This window comes from Calonectris borealis, chromosome 8, assembly GCF_964195595.1.
Source record: "Calonectris borealis chromosome 8, bCalBor7.hap1.2, whole genome shotgun sequence".
NCBI lineage: Eukaryota > Metazoa > Chordata > Aves > Procellariiformes > Procellariidae > Calonectris > Calonectris borealis.
Window position 1 is genome coordinate 12738041 of NC_134319.1, and position 18989 is coordinate 12757029.

An 18989-nucleotide genomic window follows, 5' to 3' on the forward strand; every position below is an offset into this window, starting at 1 on the left:
GCACGTGCGCATCAGAGCGAAACCTCTCCCTGCTGAGCACCACTCGACCTCTGCTGCCTCCTAAGTACCCTGAACCACAGCAGGGCTTCAGCGAAGAGGGGCAGCCATTCCTCACCACGCTGCAATGTCATGTCAATCTCGCTTGCGGCTCAGATCTTTCCCGATAACACATGTCAGCTTATCAGAGAGATGACAGCTCCTGAGAAAAACCCCTGGCTGCTCTCCAGTGCCAGGGAGAATGGTGACAAGGCAGAGCTTTCCAGGGCTGAGGGCAGGAGACGGCCCTGCTGACTGACAAGCATCCCTTATGGGTTCTTTACTCTGTGCTGGTATCTCCTTGCCAGCCCCTTCCCTCCTCTCCTAGCTTTTTCTTTTGCTCTTTAAACTCAGCAGCCCCGTTAGCAGCTCTCCAAGATACTTATCTATTCAAATATACTTGTGCTCAGGCAGAATCATTAGTTGCAGTGACAGTGGTTAAAAGAAGTATTTAAAAAGTGCACTGCACAGAGCATGGGGAAGGCAGATCCTGATAAGGGCCGCTTCTGGGCAGTGCTGGGTACTGCTGTGCCACGGAGGGCTTGTCACTCTCTCCTCTAGGTGACAAACCAAATGTAAAGAGCTCTGAGCTGCCATACAAATTGATCTCTCTGAAATCCTGCTCTGTAGCTCATCGGACGCTTGTGCTCTCTTCTCCCAGGCATCACGGAGCTAAACACGGCAGCTCTTGGGGCGACACTCTTCCGATTCTATTCAGGTCAGAGCTCCATCCCCAGCAGTGGGAGCAGCTCCATTTCTCTAGCAGGACATTCACAACCTCAGCCCACCTGGCCCAGACGTGGGGACTGACCTTTTGCCCTGGTGATAAAATTAGACATGGAATGAAATGCTCCCATAATAAGTACCCAGGAGTCAGGGGAACCAGGCTGCAGTTGCAGCACTCATTTAAGCAACGGACTTGCAACGCAGATGTTAATGAACCCAGCTACCTGACTAGGGACCTTCCTCTCACGGAACAGCTAAATTTTGCCCGCTCTGCACAGCAGAGCACATGGCTGCCCTCCCTTCTCTTTCCCCCTGCCTCCCACCAGCTTCCTCCACAGAAACACCGCCTGACTTTTCCTGAAGCAGTATTCTTAGTCACCCCTTCAGCCAGTGCTCAGGTGTCGGTCCCAGTGCCCCTTCTGCTAAAAATTCCCTCCCAGAGAAGGAGAATCTTCCTAATGAAATCCGGGGAGCTGTGGAGCAGGGCCAGAGGCAAGCCCAGACCAAACAAGGACCCAAAAGTGTGAATATAGTGAAGAAAGAGACACTGTGAAGCCCTGACAACGAGGGGGCTGCTGCCCAAGATAACCAATGCTCGCTGTGGGAGCTGTGAAAAACTGAAAGTCACCAAAATCACGCATGAGTCACTAATAATGAAAATAAGCATTTCCCATATCACTATTTTTTGTAATGTATAACAGCAGCACCTCCCAGCTGTTACAGAGGATTGCACCTAGCCTTCCCCAGCCATCAGCACTGCCAATTATGCAAAACAAGGTAACTACAAATATATTTTCATTGTTAGTGTTCATTATGGTCATTATGCCTGAGAGGCCGGTGATTGGCATGCAAGGGCCTGGTTCTGGATGGTAGCGCTGCTGAGAAATCACTCTCCTGTGCAGCACGGGCAGCTGCTGATAGCACCGACCGCTGCCACTAAGCTGGACTTGAGCAGAGAGGGAGGAGAGGAGACCCAGCGTGCTCGGCAGCACGACGTCTCCTCTTAGACAGAGGAGTTTCAGGATGCCCTGATCTCTCACCAGCAGGTACAGGAAATCTCAGGGGACTCTGCGTCAGAAGCACAACTACAGCACTGTCAAATGCACAGTAACGCCTCTGTGTGCTTCTAAAGGGACATGAGTCAATCTGAATCCCAAGAGTAAGTAACATGGCATTACAAGCATTTCCAGGCACTACCCCACCCAACCTCCCCCGACACTGTCTGCTCTTGCAAGCGTATCTTCTCATTTTAAAATTGTTTTCCTTTAGCTTTTTTTTTTTGACTGAAAAAGCTCAAGAAACAGGAAAAAAATCCTATCGTATACAAAGTGCAATCAAATGTACAAACACATGCTCAAAAAGAGACAGCAAAATTCTTTTAGCTTCCTTTAATCTCTTTGGATAGCTTTACGCTCCAGCTCACAGGATAGCATCGAAATGCTGGAGCTATATTTAAACCAGTTTGCTTGGGACTGGGAAAGATTTAGCTACAGCTATACAGAAGTCGGTGCGGGTGTTTACCTGGCTTCTCAGAGAGACAGCTTCTGACACCCGAGTGAGCTGATCTAAAGTTAATTCAGACAGACCTCTGCTACGCTGACGTCTGCAGGGAAGAAATACTCTTATGCATAGGAACCTCAGATACTTCCTGTGGTGACAGAAAAGTAACAAATAAATCTGACTGGAGAGGGAAAATACCTGAGATGATGATATTTCTTTACCTCCTCATCTGATCTAATGCCTGTTCATTCCAGCACCCACCAGAAACACAACAGTGCTCTACTCGCTCTTACAGCCCGGGGCAGGAAAACGCAGCCAGGTTTCACAAAAGGTTGAATGAGTTCAATTCCAGAGAAATGCTAGAAATGAACATCTTATATTCTACTTTAAAAATAAGAATGGGGCAGAACTTGCTTAAACATGGATTTGCTGATACTATCTGTGGGTCACCTTAAGAAGCTAGCTATTGCCTAATCGGATGGGCATCTGCCAGCTCCATGTCTTTCTGATGAACAAATAGGGACTTGAAGATTAAATTACTATCTGGGCAGTCCCGGAGGGGTAAAAGAGTAAAGCTACAAACTGAGATTCTGAATTATAGATGGGAGCTCCTCCCATTTCAGGGAAGCCAGAGATGTCTTGGACAGAAAGGACCAAATGTGTGGGGGTAAGGCCAAATGAGGTGTTTAGAGAGAAAAATCTCCTCCTGTTTGGAGGGGTGCATGGTAGAATTTCTCAGGTCGTCCTCTCACTAATCACATGCCGCTCCCTGCTAGTGGGTTCTCCGCCACTCCAGCAACAAAGGCCTTGGATAATGCTCGAACCTCTCAAGTACTTCAGACACACAACTCCTAGCGACACAGTCACAGCAGCAATTAAATCAACCCAAAACCTCCCCTTCCTCCCCCAAACATTATTACCAAAAGGGTTCATTAAGAGTCATTAGTTCACCCTTCCTTTCAGACCAAATTAATGGATTCCAAAGCATCACACTTACCTTAATGAGGAACAAGAGTGCAGCTGGGTATAGAACATGGCAGAACAGTCACTTCTACATGGACACAACCTCACCATCATAAAAGCACTTTCATCTAATCTGTTGTTATCTTTAGAAATTCAGTGACCTCCGTTTTAAATAAGAGGCATTAGGCTGACAGAAATCCTCTGGGAGAAGCCAGAGAGCAGCACGTGGCTTCTGTTTGCTCTCACAGAAATGTCATCTTTGACATTCAAACAGGACACATATATTTTAAATAATGTCAAGAACATTCTTAAAATACCTCATCAGGACTCAAACGGGGGTGGGAAGGGGGGTGGGGGTGCGGGGAACTTATGTTTTATGAGATGGATGGTTCTTTTCATAGAGATGCGTTCGGTTCCCAGGCAGGACGTATGGAGCATCCACGCGGTTCTGGTGCTGAGTCAACTAATGTCATCAGACAGGGCGGGCGTGCAGCGAGCGCGCGGGGAGGCCCCGGGATGGCTGCATGCCTGGCATGCACGGCTGGGAGCTCAGAGCGCTCGGCTAGTTAGCATTCAATCTGTCATTTCATTTTAGGATTTGCAGTAGAAATAGGAGATGAAGAAATAGTTTAAGGAGCTTGTAACATCACAGCTGTCAATCTCCAGCGTTCCAAAGGGAGGAATGACAGATATATAAGCCCATTCATATCAAAATAAGGTTTGCAATCTTTTTTCCCTGACCCAGATTTGCTACAGAGGCAACTTAATGCAAATACACATCAAACGGCAATTCACATTTACTCTAAAATCACTTAACGGGAGCTGAAAACATTAACCCCCAGCAACAGAACCAGTTCCAAAGAGTCAGATTATTAACTTCCAGCAGTGATTCAGGGAAAAGGGGGAGGAAAGAGGAGAAGGGGGAAAACTGAACAAATGAGGTCATGTTGATTTGTAGGTGGTAGTCATTCTGTCGAGAAACCCAGGGGTCAGTCAACAGGGGTAACCAAAATCACAAGAGAATTCAGAAGGGCCTTAGCATGTAACGCTGATTAAGACGCTGAAGTTAATCTGAAGGGACAGCTTTGAGTGTTTAGGCTAGAAAAGACAACACACCGATTGGTAAGTCATTACTAGTGCATACAGGCTGTAAAAACTAGCCAGGGACTCCACACACTGGGCTGTCAAACCAGGGGTGGGTATAATTAATAATGAAGGCTTAAAGCAGCCAGATGTGCTTCTGATTCATCTATTTAAAAAAAAATCTTTGTGCTGCAAAGCAACATCAGCATGTCCGGTTCAGAAAGCGGGGTCTGGGGCAGTGGTTCTCCACTCTGCCACCACGTTAGAGGGTTAGCACACTTGAAAGACAAACATGAGGAATGCAAACAAAGGTGCTCCTTATCCCAGAGCCAGATTTGCTCAAACTTCCAAGAATTTATCTCCTCCTGATTAGAGTTTCATGCCTGTCAGCAGCAGCAGAGAAGAATTTGACTGTTCTCTTGTGAAAATGTTACCTCCTTACAGTTACACCAAAGCAATCCATCTAAAACCCCCCAGACACAAAACCTCAGAGGCCACAACTGCATGGGAAGTTCAGAGACTTGCAGGAGCTGCAGGAGACGTCAAACCTCCCGTGGCGGAGGCCAGGGACCATTTTCCAGTTTGCAAACTTTCCGTTGAATAACCCCCTTTCAACAGTGCAAAATCGCAATGGATGAGTCTACAAGAAATCACGCTAAAAACCAACCAAAATAAACACACTAGTGGGAGAGTGCAGATGAGCAAGAGCGCTGGCAGAGTTAGGGCTGAGAGTAAAAGCTGGAGATGAGAAACACCGGAGGAGAAGGGACAAGGCAGACAGGAGATGGAGTGACGTGACAACTGGAGGCACATTTCAGCATTCTTACCTCTGATCGGTGTACCACCTGGTGAGGTAATTTGAATGCAAATAAGATTAGAGAGAAGCATTAGTACAAAGAGGAAAGGAAGAAAATTATAACTAAAAAGCAGAAAGTTTTTTAAAGCTAGAATTTGTATTAGCGCGACAGGAATAAACAAAAAGAAACTGATGTGCAATAAAAGTCAGAGTGACACTCTCAGGAGGTTAGTAAAGCTCATTGCTTCCAGGAGTGCAGCATCCAGCCCTGCATCTTGCCATTAAAGCCACCACCCTCATGAACGGGGGCCGAACTAAGCTGCCGAGGTGGCACTGCTGGCTGGCCTCACCACTTGCATTCGCCCACACCACTGTTCAAGCAGTTGAGATGGAGGACACGTTGGGAATATGGTGCAGTGCCCCTTCATTCCTCAGACAGAACAAGGAGGGGGTGTCCTGGGGGCTGTGTGACTGTGAGTGTGCTGGCAGGAGGGGTGGAAAGCGCATGGTTGCGGGCCCTAGGTGCAATTTTGCTTTGGGGTTAGAATGACCAGTGGGACAAAATCTGCTTGCTTAAAGACATTAAACTAAGGGGAGAGTGTACCAAATCAGTTTTGAGCCATTCTCCGCATTCACATAACCCTTGCATCAGGTTCCCTCCGGCAAAGAAATTGGTGTCATGCAGAATTAACTTTACATACAGAAATACTTCAATACGAAGTAGTTTCTGGTAATGTAACACTGGCACGCTAGCCAGACCTCTGTCGTTCCTGCCTAATTTGGATGTTAGCTGGAGAAAGGAATCCCTACCCTCTTTATAAGGCACTGGAGATAATTTTACATGCTATAATGAAGAGTATCTTATAAGGAGGGCTTCTCTGGGAATGAAGTTAAGTTATCCTGTTGCAACGATCTATAAAGGTTTGTTTTATGAGGTCAATGTGTTTATCCAGTGGAGGATCCACTGGTCAGTGTCTCGAGTTCAGCGTACAATCAATAACGAAGCATGATTGAAGGGGGAGAGATGCTCCAGCTGGGCAAATTGGCAGGGAACCCTTCTAATCCCCACTTTTGTCCCCTTGGTCTTATTTTGCACATATGAAGGCTGTTAGTATAAGGGAGAGATTCATGCAGATCGAATCTGTAGGCAGTTCATGGTATGTGTTGGTTTTATGCAGATTTGTAAGATCTGAATACCAAGCACTTACCAAAGAAAACTGAGGAGTTTAAACAGACAGAAAAACAGGGTTAAACAGGACACAGTGTGTCAAATCATGTTCAGTGTATTGATTAATAAATACCAGTATGCATACAAGAGTGTCGTGTATCTCAGATTTACAGCTCATTCCATTATCCACAACAATGATCACCCAATGGGAAAGAAAGACAGAAAAGAATTTCTGTAAATACAAAGAAGGCATATTTTAAGCATGTTTAACTTGCCTCTTAAAAAGCAATTACAATATTTATACTTTTTGTTTTTCTTTCCTAACTACCCTTCCTTTAGGCAGAGTCCTTTCTCTAAGCAGGAGCAGCAATTCAAACTACTCATTTTAGCATTTTCCTCCGCCAAAATGACATTACCCCATTTTAATTTCATGTCTGGTTATATTTTCTGATGCTTTCTATCCACAGATGACTGAAGCATCAGGAAAGATCTTGCAGTGACTGAAGTTGTGGGTAATCTCTCTCTTGCAATAATAAATCTGCCGCTTATTTATCTTTCTTAGTAACTACCGCTACCCTTAACAGAACAGTTATACCCAGAGATACTTGCATGGAAACGCACAGCCACGGAAAACAGGGTTATTTCTTTTTGCCTATTTGGAAAGTTTGCCAAGTGATATTTTTGTTCTGTTTGGTCTAGGGCCTCCCCCCTCCCGTCCTCCCATCCCGCCCCCCCACTGCTGATTCTCAGAGTTAAGAAAAGCATCACCACAGTGTGTCACTTCCCACGGGAACGGTGCAATGACTTTGAGCACAAGCCCGAGGGGCAGAAAACAGGACTTCCTTCCCTCTCATCTGGCTGAAATAGGGTTTGTTGTTCTGCCCCAAACTGAAAAGATTTGCAGCAAATCTTTAAATCTACTCCCTGTAGAGGCTAAACCGTTTCTCTAATACGCAATTGTCTACACAGAGCTCTAGGAGCAACACTTGAAGTAGATTCCCTAAAACTTAAGTGTGATCAGCTCATTTTTTCCTGCGTTAAATCCCAATCCTCCTGGCCTCCAAATGTAAGCCAACCCTTGTGGGAGCAGCATAGAGGCTTGCTGTATTTAGCGCAGTGTTTGTTCTGGGTCTCTCTCACCTTTGCAAAGTTAAGACATTCACTCTTCACTCAGAGGACACCATTTTGGAGAGTGCACAAGGCTTTTCTGTTGGACCCCAAATTTCCTCATCCAGAAGGAATAAAAGTTCCCATTCACCCTTCACATCATATGACCATGCGTCTCTGGCTGTTGTCCTTTCAGGGTGTCCCTCAAAGGGACCAAATCGCAGCACACGGGCCACAGAGTGCCAACACAAGAGAGTCCATCAAGTGACGGAGGTGCCATCACTCGAATGGTTACTGAGCCAACTTGTGCCCTGTGATCACCAAGCTGTTTTACACAAAGGGCACCCCAAGATCAAACTTCAAACTCCGTTCCTTGTGTTTGAAAGGTTTGAAACACTCGTAAGGAAGGAGAGTTTATTTCCCCTTCGTGATAACAGACACTGAGTAACACCCCGTACATTCACTTCAGTCAGGAACGAATGCTGACCCTGACATCCCCTGTGTACTGGAAGCGCAGAGCCAGGCGCCCAAAGCAAGACAAAACAAAGGATGATACACTGCAAAGCCCCATGGGATTATTTGCATCAGTATTTCCCAGTGTGGAGGAGAGGCTCTGTTGGAGAAGGGACTTAATTCACCCCAGACTTATACAACCTCCTTGTAGGAACCTAAACCACCAAAAAATCACTCCAAAGCAGCATCAAACAGAAACCAAGGCTCTTGCTGGCTGCACCTGGGCACTAGAGCAATGCAACACTGAATCCCAGAGAACGCTGACAGTGCTTTCGGCTACATCCTAACATAGTTTTAGGGGAAACTATTTTCAGAAGTGAAAGTACTACAGAAAAGACTGTCTATTTGCCACCAGTTGCAACAGGGAGTCTGTGTGGATCCCATCACTGCTGCGTGCACCTCACACAGCAAAACCCAGATGTGCAGTATAGTTTCTTCCAGGACATAAAACTTCAGCTGTCAACTGGTTGGCCATGATATTCCTTCAACCCTCATTCAATCAGTCCTTTCTGAGAGAGCATCCATCCTTGTGTGGGTTTCCTGATCCTTTTGGATAATACTCCCCAATCCCCATTCTTTTGGGCTGTCCTTACACACCTTGTCCCAAGTCGACGCCCATCTGATGTCTGGACTCAAAGCTGTTTCTTGCCAGGAGCTGAATGTCTTCTGCTGGGTACTGACTGCCGGCTATTACCAGTGAAGCAGGAGATGGTCGTCACTGCATTCCACTGGGACAGGCACCACCTCTTTTTGCAAGTTTGCCCTGTATATGTTGGGTATTCCTTTTGTTTCCAAATAAGTAGTGCTTCTACCTATGGGATCAAGACTGAAATGAAAATGCTTGCTGGTAACTCTGAGAGCATAAATGCAGCAAGATGATGTGGTGAGCCGGCTCCCACTGCTTCTTTGTTAGAGGCACCTACACTTTTTCAGAGAGTGACTGAAGTCACCTGCAGAGCCCTCTCTGATACTTTACTTGCAGTTAATTGCCTGAAAGCCACACTAGGGTCTAGGTCACAGTTCCATAACTCAGTTAATTGATGGTGATTAAAAGAGAATGATACTTGTGTAAGACTAAGTTCTTTACTAGATGAGAGATGGCAATGCTCCCTGAATTTCTGGAGTTTCCTTACATGGCAAAGATATCTGTATGTTAACATTCAGAATAGTTATTTATTCTAATTTGACATTTTGTTCATAAGTTTTCTGAAGAACAGGGTGGAGGAGCAATTCTTCAACTATGAAACTCACTGGAAGCATTCAAGAGCTTTGAGATTATGAATACCATCAGAGTTGCTTTGAAGTCTTCAGGAGCTTGCAATCCAAGAATCTTTACAGAAGAACTGTGAAGCATCAGTACAATCTGATCTATATTGAGAGAGTTTCCGCCACATCATCAACTAATTTTAAAACATGGTTAGAGATGTAGCACTGACCCTTGCTGCCAGAACTCATATGTACGTCACTTGCAATACTACAATGTCTGGACAGTTTTAAAATCAGTTCAGCCAAACAGGTTTTAAACAAGTTAGCATGCTGGGGACGTTTCCCAGCCCAGAACTGGCCTTAGATCCTGTGTCAATGACTGAGAGGCAATGACTGAAGCTATGCGCCCTGGGGGAGAACAGGGAGTTGTCCTGAGTCACTGCATTTGCAGAAAAGCAGCCTCTTCACAAGAGGTGGGAAGTATTAGCAAGATGAGCAAGGGAGAATTTTGCTACAACCAGCATGAGTCAGAGACCTTGCTTTTGCCTTGATCTGTGATAATGGAGATGAAAATCTGTATTTATTTGTGTTCTCATCTCTAGGGCAATTAGCCCTACACGTACTGGCAAAACTCCCAAGAGCTGGACTTAAAAAAGAATTAAGCATTACTCGGGAGGAAAGATCTATGTATTGGGGAGAAAGGGGAAAAACCAGTCCTCTAAATGTAAAGAGTTATGCTAACTGTCAAAAGGTTTAATGAGAAAAATGCATATACACATATATAGATGTAACAATTAAATGAGGGACGGTAGGATAAAGGGTGGATTTATAAACTGTGTATTTGCTCCTGACAAAGACACCAGTCCTCTGGGATTAAAAGAGCCTAAGACGATGGCTTGGTTGTCTTAAACCACAAACTTTCTAATACCTGAGCAGAAGATTAACAGACCTCTAGAAACTGATGTTCAGAGCCCCCTTGGGCACACGATCTGAATGCATGCAAGTTCAAAGACCTGCCTGAAGCCCCCAGAGCACTGCCAGCCCACATAACTGTGAGTGTCAGAAGAGAGCACCTTCCCCAAGCATGCTGCTTCTTTACCTCTAGCTATTTATTCCACACTAGGAGCCTGAAGAAATTAAATCATCCCTCAATCCCCTCTCTAAGTCAGACTCCAAAGCTGCTTTGACCTTTATGACCTATATTTAGTACATCTGAATAATAATATATTATGTACTCGTTGAAGGTCGGACACTATATGTGCAATATTGGGCTCACACCATGCTGTAGCTATTTTAACTATATTACATCTGTCTAGCTTTTATTGGGTTTTAATTAAATGAAATTAAATGAGCGTATATTTAGATTCAGATAGTATAAACCGACATTCATGCAGATATGCCAGGCTGGTTGTAAGATATGATCTTAATGGAGCAGAGACTTCGCAAACTATTAAACTCTGCCATATAATGAGGTATCTATTTAAATACTCTTTTCTTTGAAAAACAACTCTGTCCCACTATGGTATAATGCTGGAGAGCTCAATTAGCACCTTGCAGAATGGATCAGAGATTGCCCAACCCATCACATTGCTCATACAGGGTGACTGCAGTCAGGTAAGTGAGACTCAGGCACTTCAAAGTGCAGGCCCTACTTTACATCAACTACAAGTATAGGAAAAAGCTACAAATGCAAGCAGGGGTTGAATCTCTGGCCCATGAGAAGCGGTAAACTTCTTGCTCTCCACTCATGCCAGGGTGGGGCAGAGCCTTGGTGAATCTTGGCATCGTATCACCAGGTCCCTGAAAACAAACCTTCACTCGTATTTGGGAGTCTCTTGCATTGAACTGTGGAAACCTCCCTTACTACATTAGAGAGCTAATCAATTTCTTTCGTGAGTCTGAGGATGTGTGCTGCTCATTGATTTCTAAAAGGTTCCCTTGACACCTCCCTTGGTAATTACTGTCTTCAGCAAGCAGCCAGCTCTAGAGTTTGAATCCCAGGTGAAATATTCAATTGAGACGTTGCTCAAGAACAGCGAATAGGAAGCAAAACTTGTACACAGTGACAGGGTTTACTAGTTTGTTTTTAAACTTTCTATCTCACTAAACTTGTGAAGCAGCTGGTAGAGAGGCAGCCAAGTGCCTGCGAAAAGGAGGCTGGAGAACGTACAACAAGTGCATCAGGAGCTGCCTTGCTGCTCATTTATGGTAATTTCTGATGCTGATTTAGTCAGCTATGAAGTGAAACACACCCATGTACACTTTCCTATTGCTGTTTCCTAAAGCTTCTCAGAATAATTAACAAGTGTGATATTTTCTTTCAGCACAAACAGATCAAGATTAAACCATGTTGTGGGGGAGATAAGCTAAAGGTCACTGGGAAATTTCATAAGCTATAAATGCATTAGTATAATTAGCGCTCACTGGTACATCAAGGTGGGATCAGGACTGTCAGGCTGGGTTCTATTTTTGATGAGAGTGATGGCTCATTACCCGCTCCCCCAAGTACAAGCCAACTTCTTATCATCCCAGCATCATCAGATTTATGCAGAGGGCTCCTGCTATGGGGAAATGTGTCAAGACGTTCACCTTGCTAGGAGGAAGATAGTGTTGCCCTGGCAGCAGCACTCATAACGTATGGCTTTTGAGTGCCCAGAGATACATCGTGGCCAGGCAAGGCAGTCTGCCTCTTATTTAAGCACGAGACCTTTCTAGACCAAAGTTGTTCCAGCTCTGTTCCCTTCTGTACTTCCTGTAGGGTACTGTGGGCTTTTTTTCCCCCAGACTAAAGCTGCTGTGCATTGTTAAACAGCCACTGCAACTCACGCTGGGGAGCTGCACTTCATCAGTGAATAAAGCAACATTTTATTTTCCTTAATTCTCTAATGGGCCTTACAGTCCTGGGAGGCCGCACAGTGCGGCAGAAAAACAAGAGTTCCTCACTAAAATGAGTGCATTCTTAGCCACCCACAAGAACTAACCGTCTGTATTTCAAAACCTTTTGAAATTTTGTTTGCTTATCAAACAAAAAAATCAAAAAGAAATGGTGTATTTCAAAACTGTGTCCATCTTCCTTTGAAATCCATAGAATTACTGCTTCTTGGATTTTTCTTTATTCTTGTGGAGTCACACAGCAAGAATGATAAAGATCTCAACAGAAAGCAGAGCACTGTCTTGCAGAGTTTATATAAGGAGTGAAGTAGTATGTGACCACTGTTTGTAAAATCTCAGTCAGTATCTCACTGTCCTGATTTGCACTGTGCTCCTATTAAAAGTATCTGAGACCTGTTGAGTTGGTAGTGAAATGTCTGAGCCTACCAAGAATGTGGGGCAATGTCAAAACTGTCTACCGAAGAAGGAATCCATGTGATGTTCCAAAAGGCATGTCTACTCTAATGTCTCCTTTTAACAAGCCACGATATCCTGCCAGAGAGGATCAGCCCCAAAAACTGCTTTTATATTGTAAAAGAAACGAGCTCAAATCAAATTGACATTTGGGTTTAGAATTGCATTTCACCATTTCAGGGAAAAATAACAGCAGCAAGTAAAGAGAAAAGGGAGGAAGAGTGAGGCAGCAGGGAAGGCTTACTTGCTTTGCTACCTTACCCGAGCGGAGCTGCTTGATTCTCCCATTGCTCGTTGCAGTGTCGACAGGCAGGAAGTCCTTGAACCAGGAGATTTCAGGATCAGGGTTACCGCTGGCAGCACAGAGCATTGTGGCTGTGCGGGCCTTTTCCACCACCTTCAGCTGCGGGCCCATGTCAATGGTCGGGAAGCCAGCTGGGAGGTGGTCTTCTGCAAGAGGAAAAAATACACAAGGTTAAAGAGAAATGTTCGGGCGCAGCGATAGGATACAGTTGTAGTGACAGCAGTGCCACGGTACAGCATCTGTGCCTCTGCTGGAAAACAGCAGTCTGACTCCCCTACTGAGAAGGTTTCAAGCCCTTAAAGCACATTAGGCTCTATAATGAGCATTCATTACACCAATAGAAGCTTCCACTAAATTTAACTCAGTTTAAATCAATTGCCTTGGGAAACGTCCATAATTTTCATTGATACGTAAGCTCCATCTATTGTTGTTAATAATTCAGTAAAAGCAGGTATTTGGCTTTTTGTGGGAGGACTGAGTTGAAGATAACAGACAAACACAAAGCCAAATAGTTTGAGGCATCTTGAAAAAAAACAGCTAAACAATAAAACCCCTTAGAACGGTCCAGAGAGGCCCATTTTCTCTTTTTTTGACTAGGAACATTCTGTTACACTGGTAGGATAGACTGTAAATCTCTTCCTCATGCCCCCAAATCTGATTCAGAAGGCTTTTAGAAACTAATGAATGTAAAGCTAATGAGCCACACTCTGCTCATGTGCCGCCTCGCCAGATTGTGCTGTGGCAAGCTCCTGGTGCATTTTCTGAGCTGCAGAGAGCAACAGAGGTGTGCGAGAAATGGCCAGTGCACGCTCTGGCATGTCTTACTGAAATACTATAAAACAAAGCACCCCCATAACTGCTAAAACCATTCATACAGCAGGTACGAAAAGAGTTAATTAGGTTTGCTGCTGCACAGCACTCAGGTAGGCTGGGTGGAATACATTAGGCAGCCGTCACTGATAAGCCAAGGCATGCTCCAACATCATCATTCAATAGCAGCTGCAGAACAGAGCTCATTTACTCATTCTGTGGCAAGATGTACTGTACTCTGCTAAGCCTGAACTGCAATCAAAAGGACATACTTTCGCAGAAAAAAAGAACTTGAAGAACATTAAGAAGCTTTTAAAGCACCAGAAACTCAATTATTTTCAGTATGTTTCTTTTTTCCCGTTTTAAGGGAACTTAAGCAAACCTTCTTCTTTGGCAAACTCAATTCTGCAAGGCTCCCAGTTCACTGCAGTGTTTAAACAAACAAGACCTCAGCATCTTCCCAAGACCCAGAGGAGTCTGAACTTGCTGCAATCTGATTTTTCCTGCTATCATCACACATCTGGAACCGTACCCCTCACTCCTGACAGGAAGGTAGGAGCAGTAGGCCACCTCAGGTGCTTCCTTCTACCTGTACTACCACACCTGCAGCACAAACACAGCCTGTGGTGGCTAATCTTATGTATTTCTCCCTAAGATCTCAGGAGAATTCCCAAGAACCTTGACTTGTTTGCAAATCAAGACTCGGTAGCACAAGGCAACATCTGCTGTAAACAACACAATGCCCTGGAATATTGTTTTTCTGTTTAGATGAGAGTGGCTATGAAGCACCCAAGGTTTTCTAAAGGAAAAAACGGTTCCTGATGCTTATTAAAAGCACAAACCATATTTTGTCTCCCAGACCAGCCTTCCTAGAAACCTCTCTCATCACGAGCAAACATAAATGGAATTTTTTTTTTAAATGAAAGGTACCATGAAAACTAGTTCTTTTTTTAATTTGCTATCCATTGATTTTCAAAGACAAAAGGTACATAGAGCTTAACTGGAATGACACCAGAGCTAGCATTCAATAACAAGCAACAGAAGCACTCAATACTGAGCAACCACAATGCATACTCCTACATGGCTGAAAAGAAACAAAGGAAGGGTACACACAGAAGTACATCATGGTATAGATTGAAAAGCAAAGGAAGATACATAGGAAAAGCAGTAAACGATGACATTCCCTTGGATCGAGGCCAAGTTTGCCTAAAGTGCAGCACCTTGCTATTTACAATATTGAAAGAAGATGTTTAGTCTGGGGAGGCTGGAACCCTGAAGTGATCTAATCTAATCACCGTGATTACCATTGACAATCTTTTCTGGTTTGTTCAAGATTTTACAAATAATGCACTGAGCTAAGTATCACCCAGTGAACTTCGTCCAAAGTCTGTGTAGAGGCTTAGCACATAGCTAAAAGCAAATCAGCATTTGTGCAAGAAATCTCTTCCCATCTGCAACGATCCTTTGCCCACAGAAATGAGAGAGATCAGAAAATCTCCTTCACACTGTCTGATCCACAGGTACATGGCCAGCCTGCTGCACTGGAAGTGACTGTTCAACCGAAATTAGCAGTTTGTGATGAGCACAGACCAGCAGAAATTATATGATCTAGCCTTGACTTCACTGGGTACAACAGAGACACGCCGATTACAGACCCGGCAGCAAAGCTACCTCTGCCATACCAGAAATCTTAAGATGAAGCCTTTTCTGGACTCCAAAGAGATGTAATGCGCCGCTCCTGTACCACGCACCCCCTGCAAGCCCAAGCCGTTATGGAGCCTGAGGGGAATGCTGGGCACTCCACTCCTGGACAGAGGGCACAGGTGACCGCCACGTAATGACCCTCAGGTCCCAGACCCTGTGCTGAGCTGGACACAGACAGGCACGGGCAGGCGTGCAAGGCTCATGAGGCGCACAGTCTTTTCCCTCTTAACTGCACACGAGCCCCAAAACCATAGTGGCAAATGCAAGTAGTAGAGAAGCGGTGCATCCTGTGTAGTCAGAGCCACAGCAGGTCCTCTGGGCTAGCCCTGGTACCACGACAGCCCAGTTCCCATGCATGCCTGGAGGTTGAAACCTGCCTATCTGCTATGGCCACACCACCACCAAAACTCAAGCAAGCAGCGCTGGCATGCCTGCATCTACAAAAACGCACAGGCATCAAGGACTTGTTTGATCCCTTGTCAATCAAATGTAGAGGCAACACTGATGTTTAAGAGCAGCGGTTTGCTGTGATGAGATGCCAGGTGAAATCTGACAGCAGGTCTCTGATGGCACCTCAGGCACAAGGAGGCTGGGGTTCACCCGCTATTAGTTCTGGAGTAGCTCCAGGGGACCTGCACAGGGCCAAGGTCACAGTGTCCGGGGTTCAAGCTCAAGGGGAGGACGGACAGTTTCTCCAGAGGTGGTCCAAGGGCCTCAGGTGCCCGTACCATCATGAAATGGGGGCCCTCAACTACTGCAGGTCCTCCCCTGGTACTGTGTGGCTCTGGAGCCACCCTGAACCCTCCTGGAGCAGAGTGGCTGTAGAGAAAACCTGAGCTGGTGACACCACAGAGCACAGCCCGGCACAAGCCCACACCTGCCCTGTCAGCAATGCTCCTGTAGAGATAACCGGGCTTTGTTCCAGCCCGGCTTGGCGTTGCTAACTTCCCTGGGACAGCGAGGGATGTCTCTGTGTTCAAACACTACAGGCGACGATAGGAGTTCAGAGCTGTTCTTGCCTTGCCTTCCCCTCTGGCAAAAGTCTAATCTAGGTCTAATTATGAGGCTCAGTCATGCCTCAGCTCCTTTCAGCCCTCGCTAGCTGTACTAACTTGTCTGCACATGGAGCTCGTCAGTAATAGCCACCCTCCTATTCATGCCAATACGTGGATACCCTTATTCTAGAAAATGAGTTTGTCAGCACTTGGTTTTATTCAAAGATAGCTAGTGTGCTTTTAATACACATTAAAACAGGCTATGAATCTGCTTTCAAGTGCAGACTATCTAAACCAGTTTTTCTTTCTGGGTTTCAAATACTTTCAGAAGGGGTGTATCTCAGGTAGGCATTAGGTTAGGGCAAGCAAAATCTAGGCACAAGCAGGAGTTTTTTGGCCTTGCAAGCTCGAATTCCCTCCATGGACTACAGCAGCAGAAGCAGGAATGACAGGAGAGCAGGAAAAGAAGACAGAAGCCGGAGGAAAGGAGAAAGAAACAGCGAGAGAGAAAAAAAACAGAGTGGGTTTTGCAATTACAAGCTGAAACTCAGAAAATCCATGACCAGGATGAGGTCTTGCTAGCAGCAGTCTCCAAGGAGCCAGGAATGTCCCTCTGGCATCTAGCATGACAGCATGTGCAGAGGATATCTCATGCTCACTTGACAGCTCCCTTTGCTGATCTCCTTTCTGAGGTGACAGAAACCTAACCCCCCTTCTCTTACAGCTCTTTTGTGCCACACATTTCCCATCTTTAAGGAAAAAGCTGAGGTAAGAAACATTTCCCACAGCCCCAAACCGGAGCTGAGACCTCCTTTAGAGCAGCTGCAATTACGTAGCTCATTCACCAGCTCCCCAGAAAACTACCTTTCTTGAGGATGCTGCTGTGAGACACATACCCCTTGGGGCGTCCTTATTTTCTGCACATCACTCCAAATACCAAGTGATGATAAGGGACACGGAGGCAATTGCAATTTATGTCTTATGAGAAGCACGGCTCAGCCCCAGCATGGAACAGTATGTGGATAACAGCTGCTTACAGAAAAGGCCTGCAGAGGAGTCCGCGGTGAGCACAGCTGTTGGTGGCTGAATCCTGCAGGATTACCCCCAGGATTTTGCTCAAAACTTGTAATCTCTCACAGAACAGAAAAGTTGGAGGAGTTGGGTATCAGGTTCCTACTAGCGCAAACCCCATACAGCACTCACTGGTCTTGCAGCCACGCAACTGTGTTTTGGAGGTCATACCATGACTTGGCACCTGTAAAGTCTTTCCCCTACCACTGTGAACTTCCTTTGTGTCAACATAGGAAACCGTATTTTAGAAATGATAGTGCAAACTGGAAAAACGTTTATGGGAGTTGTCATATTCCTCTTCCTAAAAAAGCCAGGCCTGCTTAGTATCATGAGTCCGGTTGTTCGGACTGCTGAGGGAGAGGACAAAAATGAAACCCAATATAATTTGGAAATAGCAAAAAGTAGCTTTTCTATGTTACAGCTATAGCTGTAAGGTTAAATCTCTTATAGTCTACTAAAACCATTGCCCCACTTACAGGGGTGTTCTCAACTCACTTCAAATGAGATATTGGGCCTTAAGCCCACACAGGACTGGAAACGGCTTATTTGGGCCACTGGCTCCTGCCAGCCTGCGTCAGCTGAGGAACTTCCATCCCAACATCAATTTTAGGGGCTCGGTAGGGATGATTAAAACACAAAGCTGCTTTGTTTTCAATTCTGCCAGCTATCTGAAGCCACTCAGGAGTGTGCAGTGCTAGGGACAAGCCAGGAAATGGATTGAGGGCAGAGAGATCGCCGATAAATGCGTGTGACTGCGGTCAGCATTGCACAGGAGCAGGATGCACGGATCAACAGCTATTTCAGGTGTTCCTTACACATTCGGTGAGGCAGGCTGGGATCTCCCCCAGTTCAAGTCACCAGGGCTGAACCGATCCTGGTAAGAGGTAGCGGTTTGATGCAATATAACATAGGATGTTGCAGGGGTAACCCCTGTCTACTGACGGACTCGTATTTGATGGATCAATGGAATTACTTTACAAATTTTACAAGCTTCCAAATCTCCCTTTGAGACACTGAAAGGCATTAGCAAATGCAAAATTATCAGTGCAAGGAAGATAGCCTGGGTAGTCGGCAATATTAACTAATGAAAGATGCAAGCCAGTAAGATCGTAAGCACACCACAATCCAGGACATCTGTTTGCTGAATAAACAGTCCTAATTCCTTCAGCACAGGTTACACAGCGCAGCTATTCAATTACTGCAAGACAATCAAAAGCAGTCGAGCAATCCAGTGGCCCAGAAGAACAGCATCATTTTACATGATAAGAAAACCCTGACACCGCTCTGTTCAGGTTAAACTGAAGCTGCACAAAGAGCGTTTCATCAGCCATTTTGAGGTGACGCTCTATTCCTGCATCCTCCTTCTTACAAAAGCCCCCTAAGAAGCTCACCAAAAATATTATCCAAATTCGCGGTCTCCAGAGACTGCCCGGTGTCAGGCTACCGCCTGTGCGGGGAGCGGTGGGAGGAGGAGTGCGTTTGTGCGTGCTCGCTGCTGGAGCCAAGTCTCATGCAGGCTAATGAATGCCCCGTCGACATTGGCACCGCCTTGTAATTGCCTAAGGAAAAGGTGGGGCAGTGAAACCAACCTGTTTCAAAGGCAGCGAAGTCTTAATTACTGGGTTAGCAAGTATAAAACAGTTTCAGGCAGGCAGAAAATAT

General features: G+C 45.4%; 1 protein-coding gene across 2 annotated transcripts in view; it reads right to left on the minus strand.

Moving 5' to 3' along the window:
- PTPRF (protein tyrosine phosphatase receptor type F) overlaps positions 1-18989 on the minus strand; it is a 260445-nt gene that overhangs the window by 97607 nt on the left and 143849 nt on the right. For both annotated transcript variants that reach the window (XM_075155994.1, XM_075155995.1), the window contains exon 4: positions 12705-12893. In XM_075155994.1, the coding sequence (XP_075012095.1) occupies positions 12705-12893 (189 nt within the window). The remainder of the gene's footprint in view (positions 1-12704; positions 12894-18989) is intronic.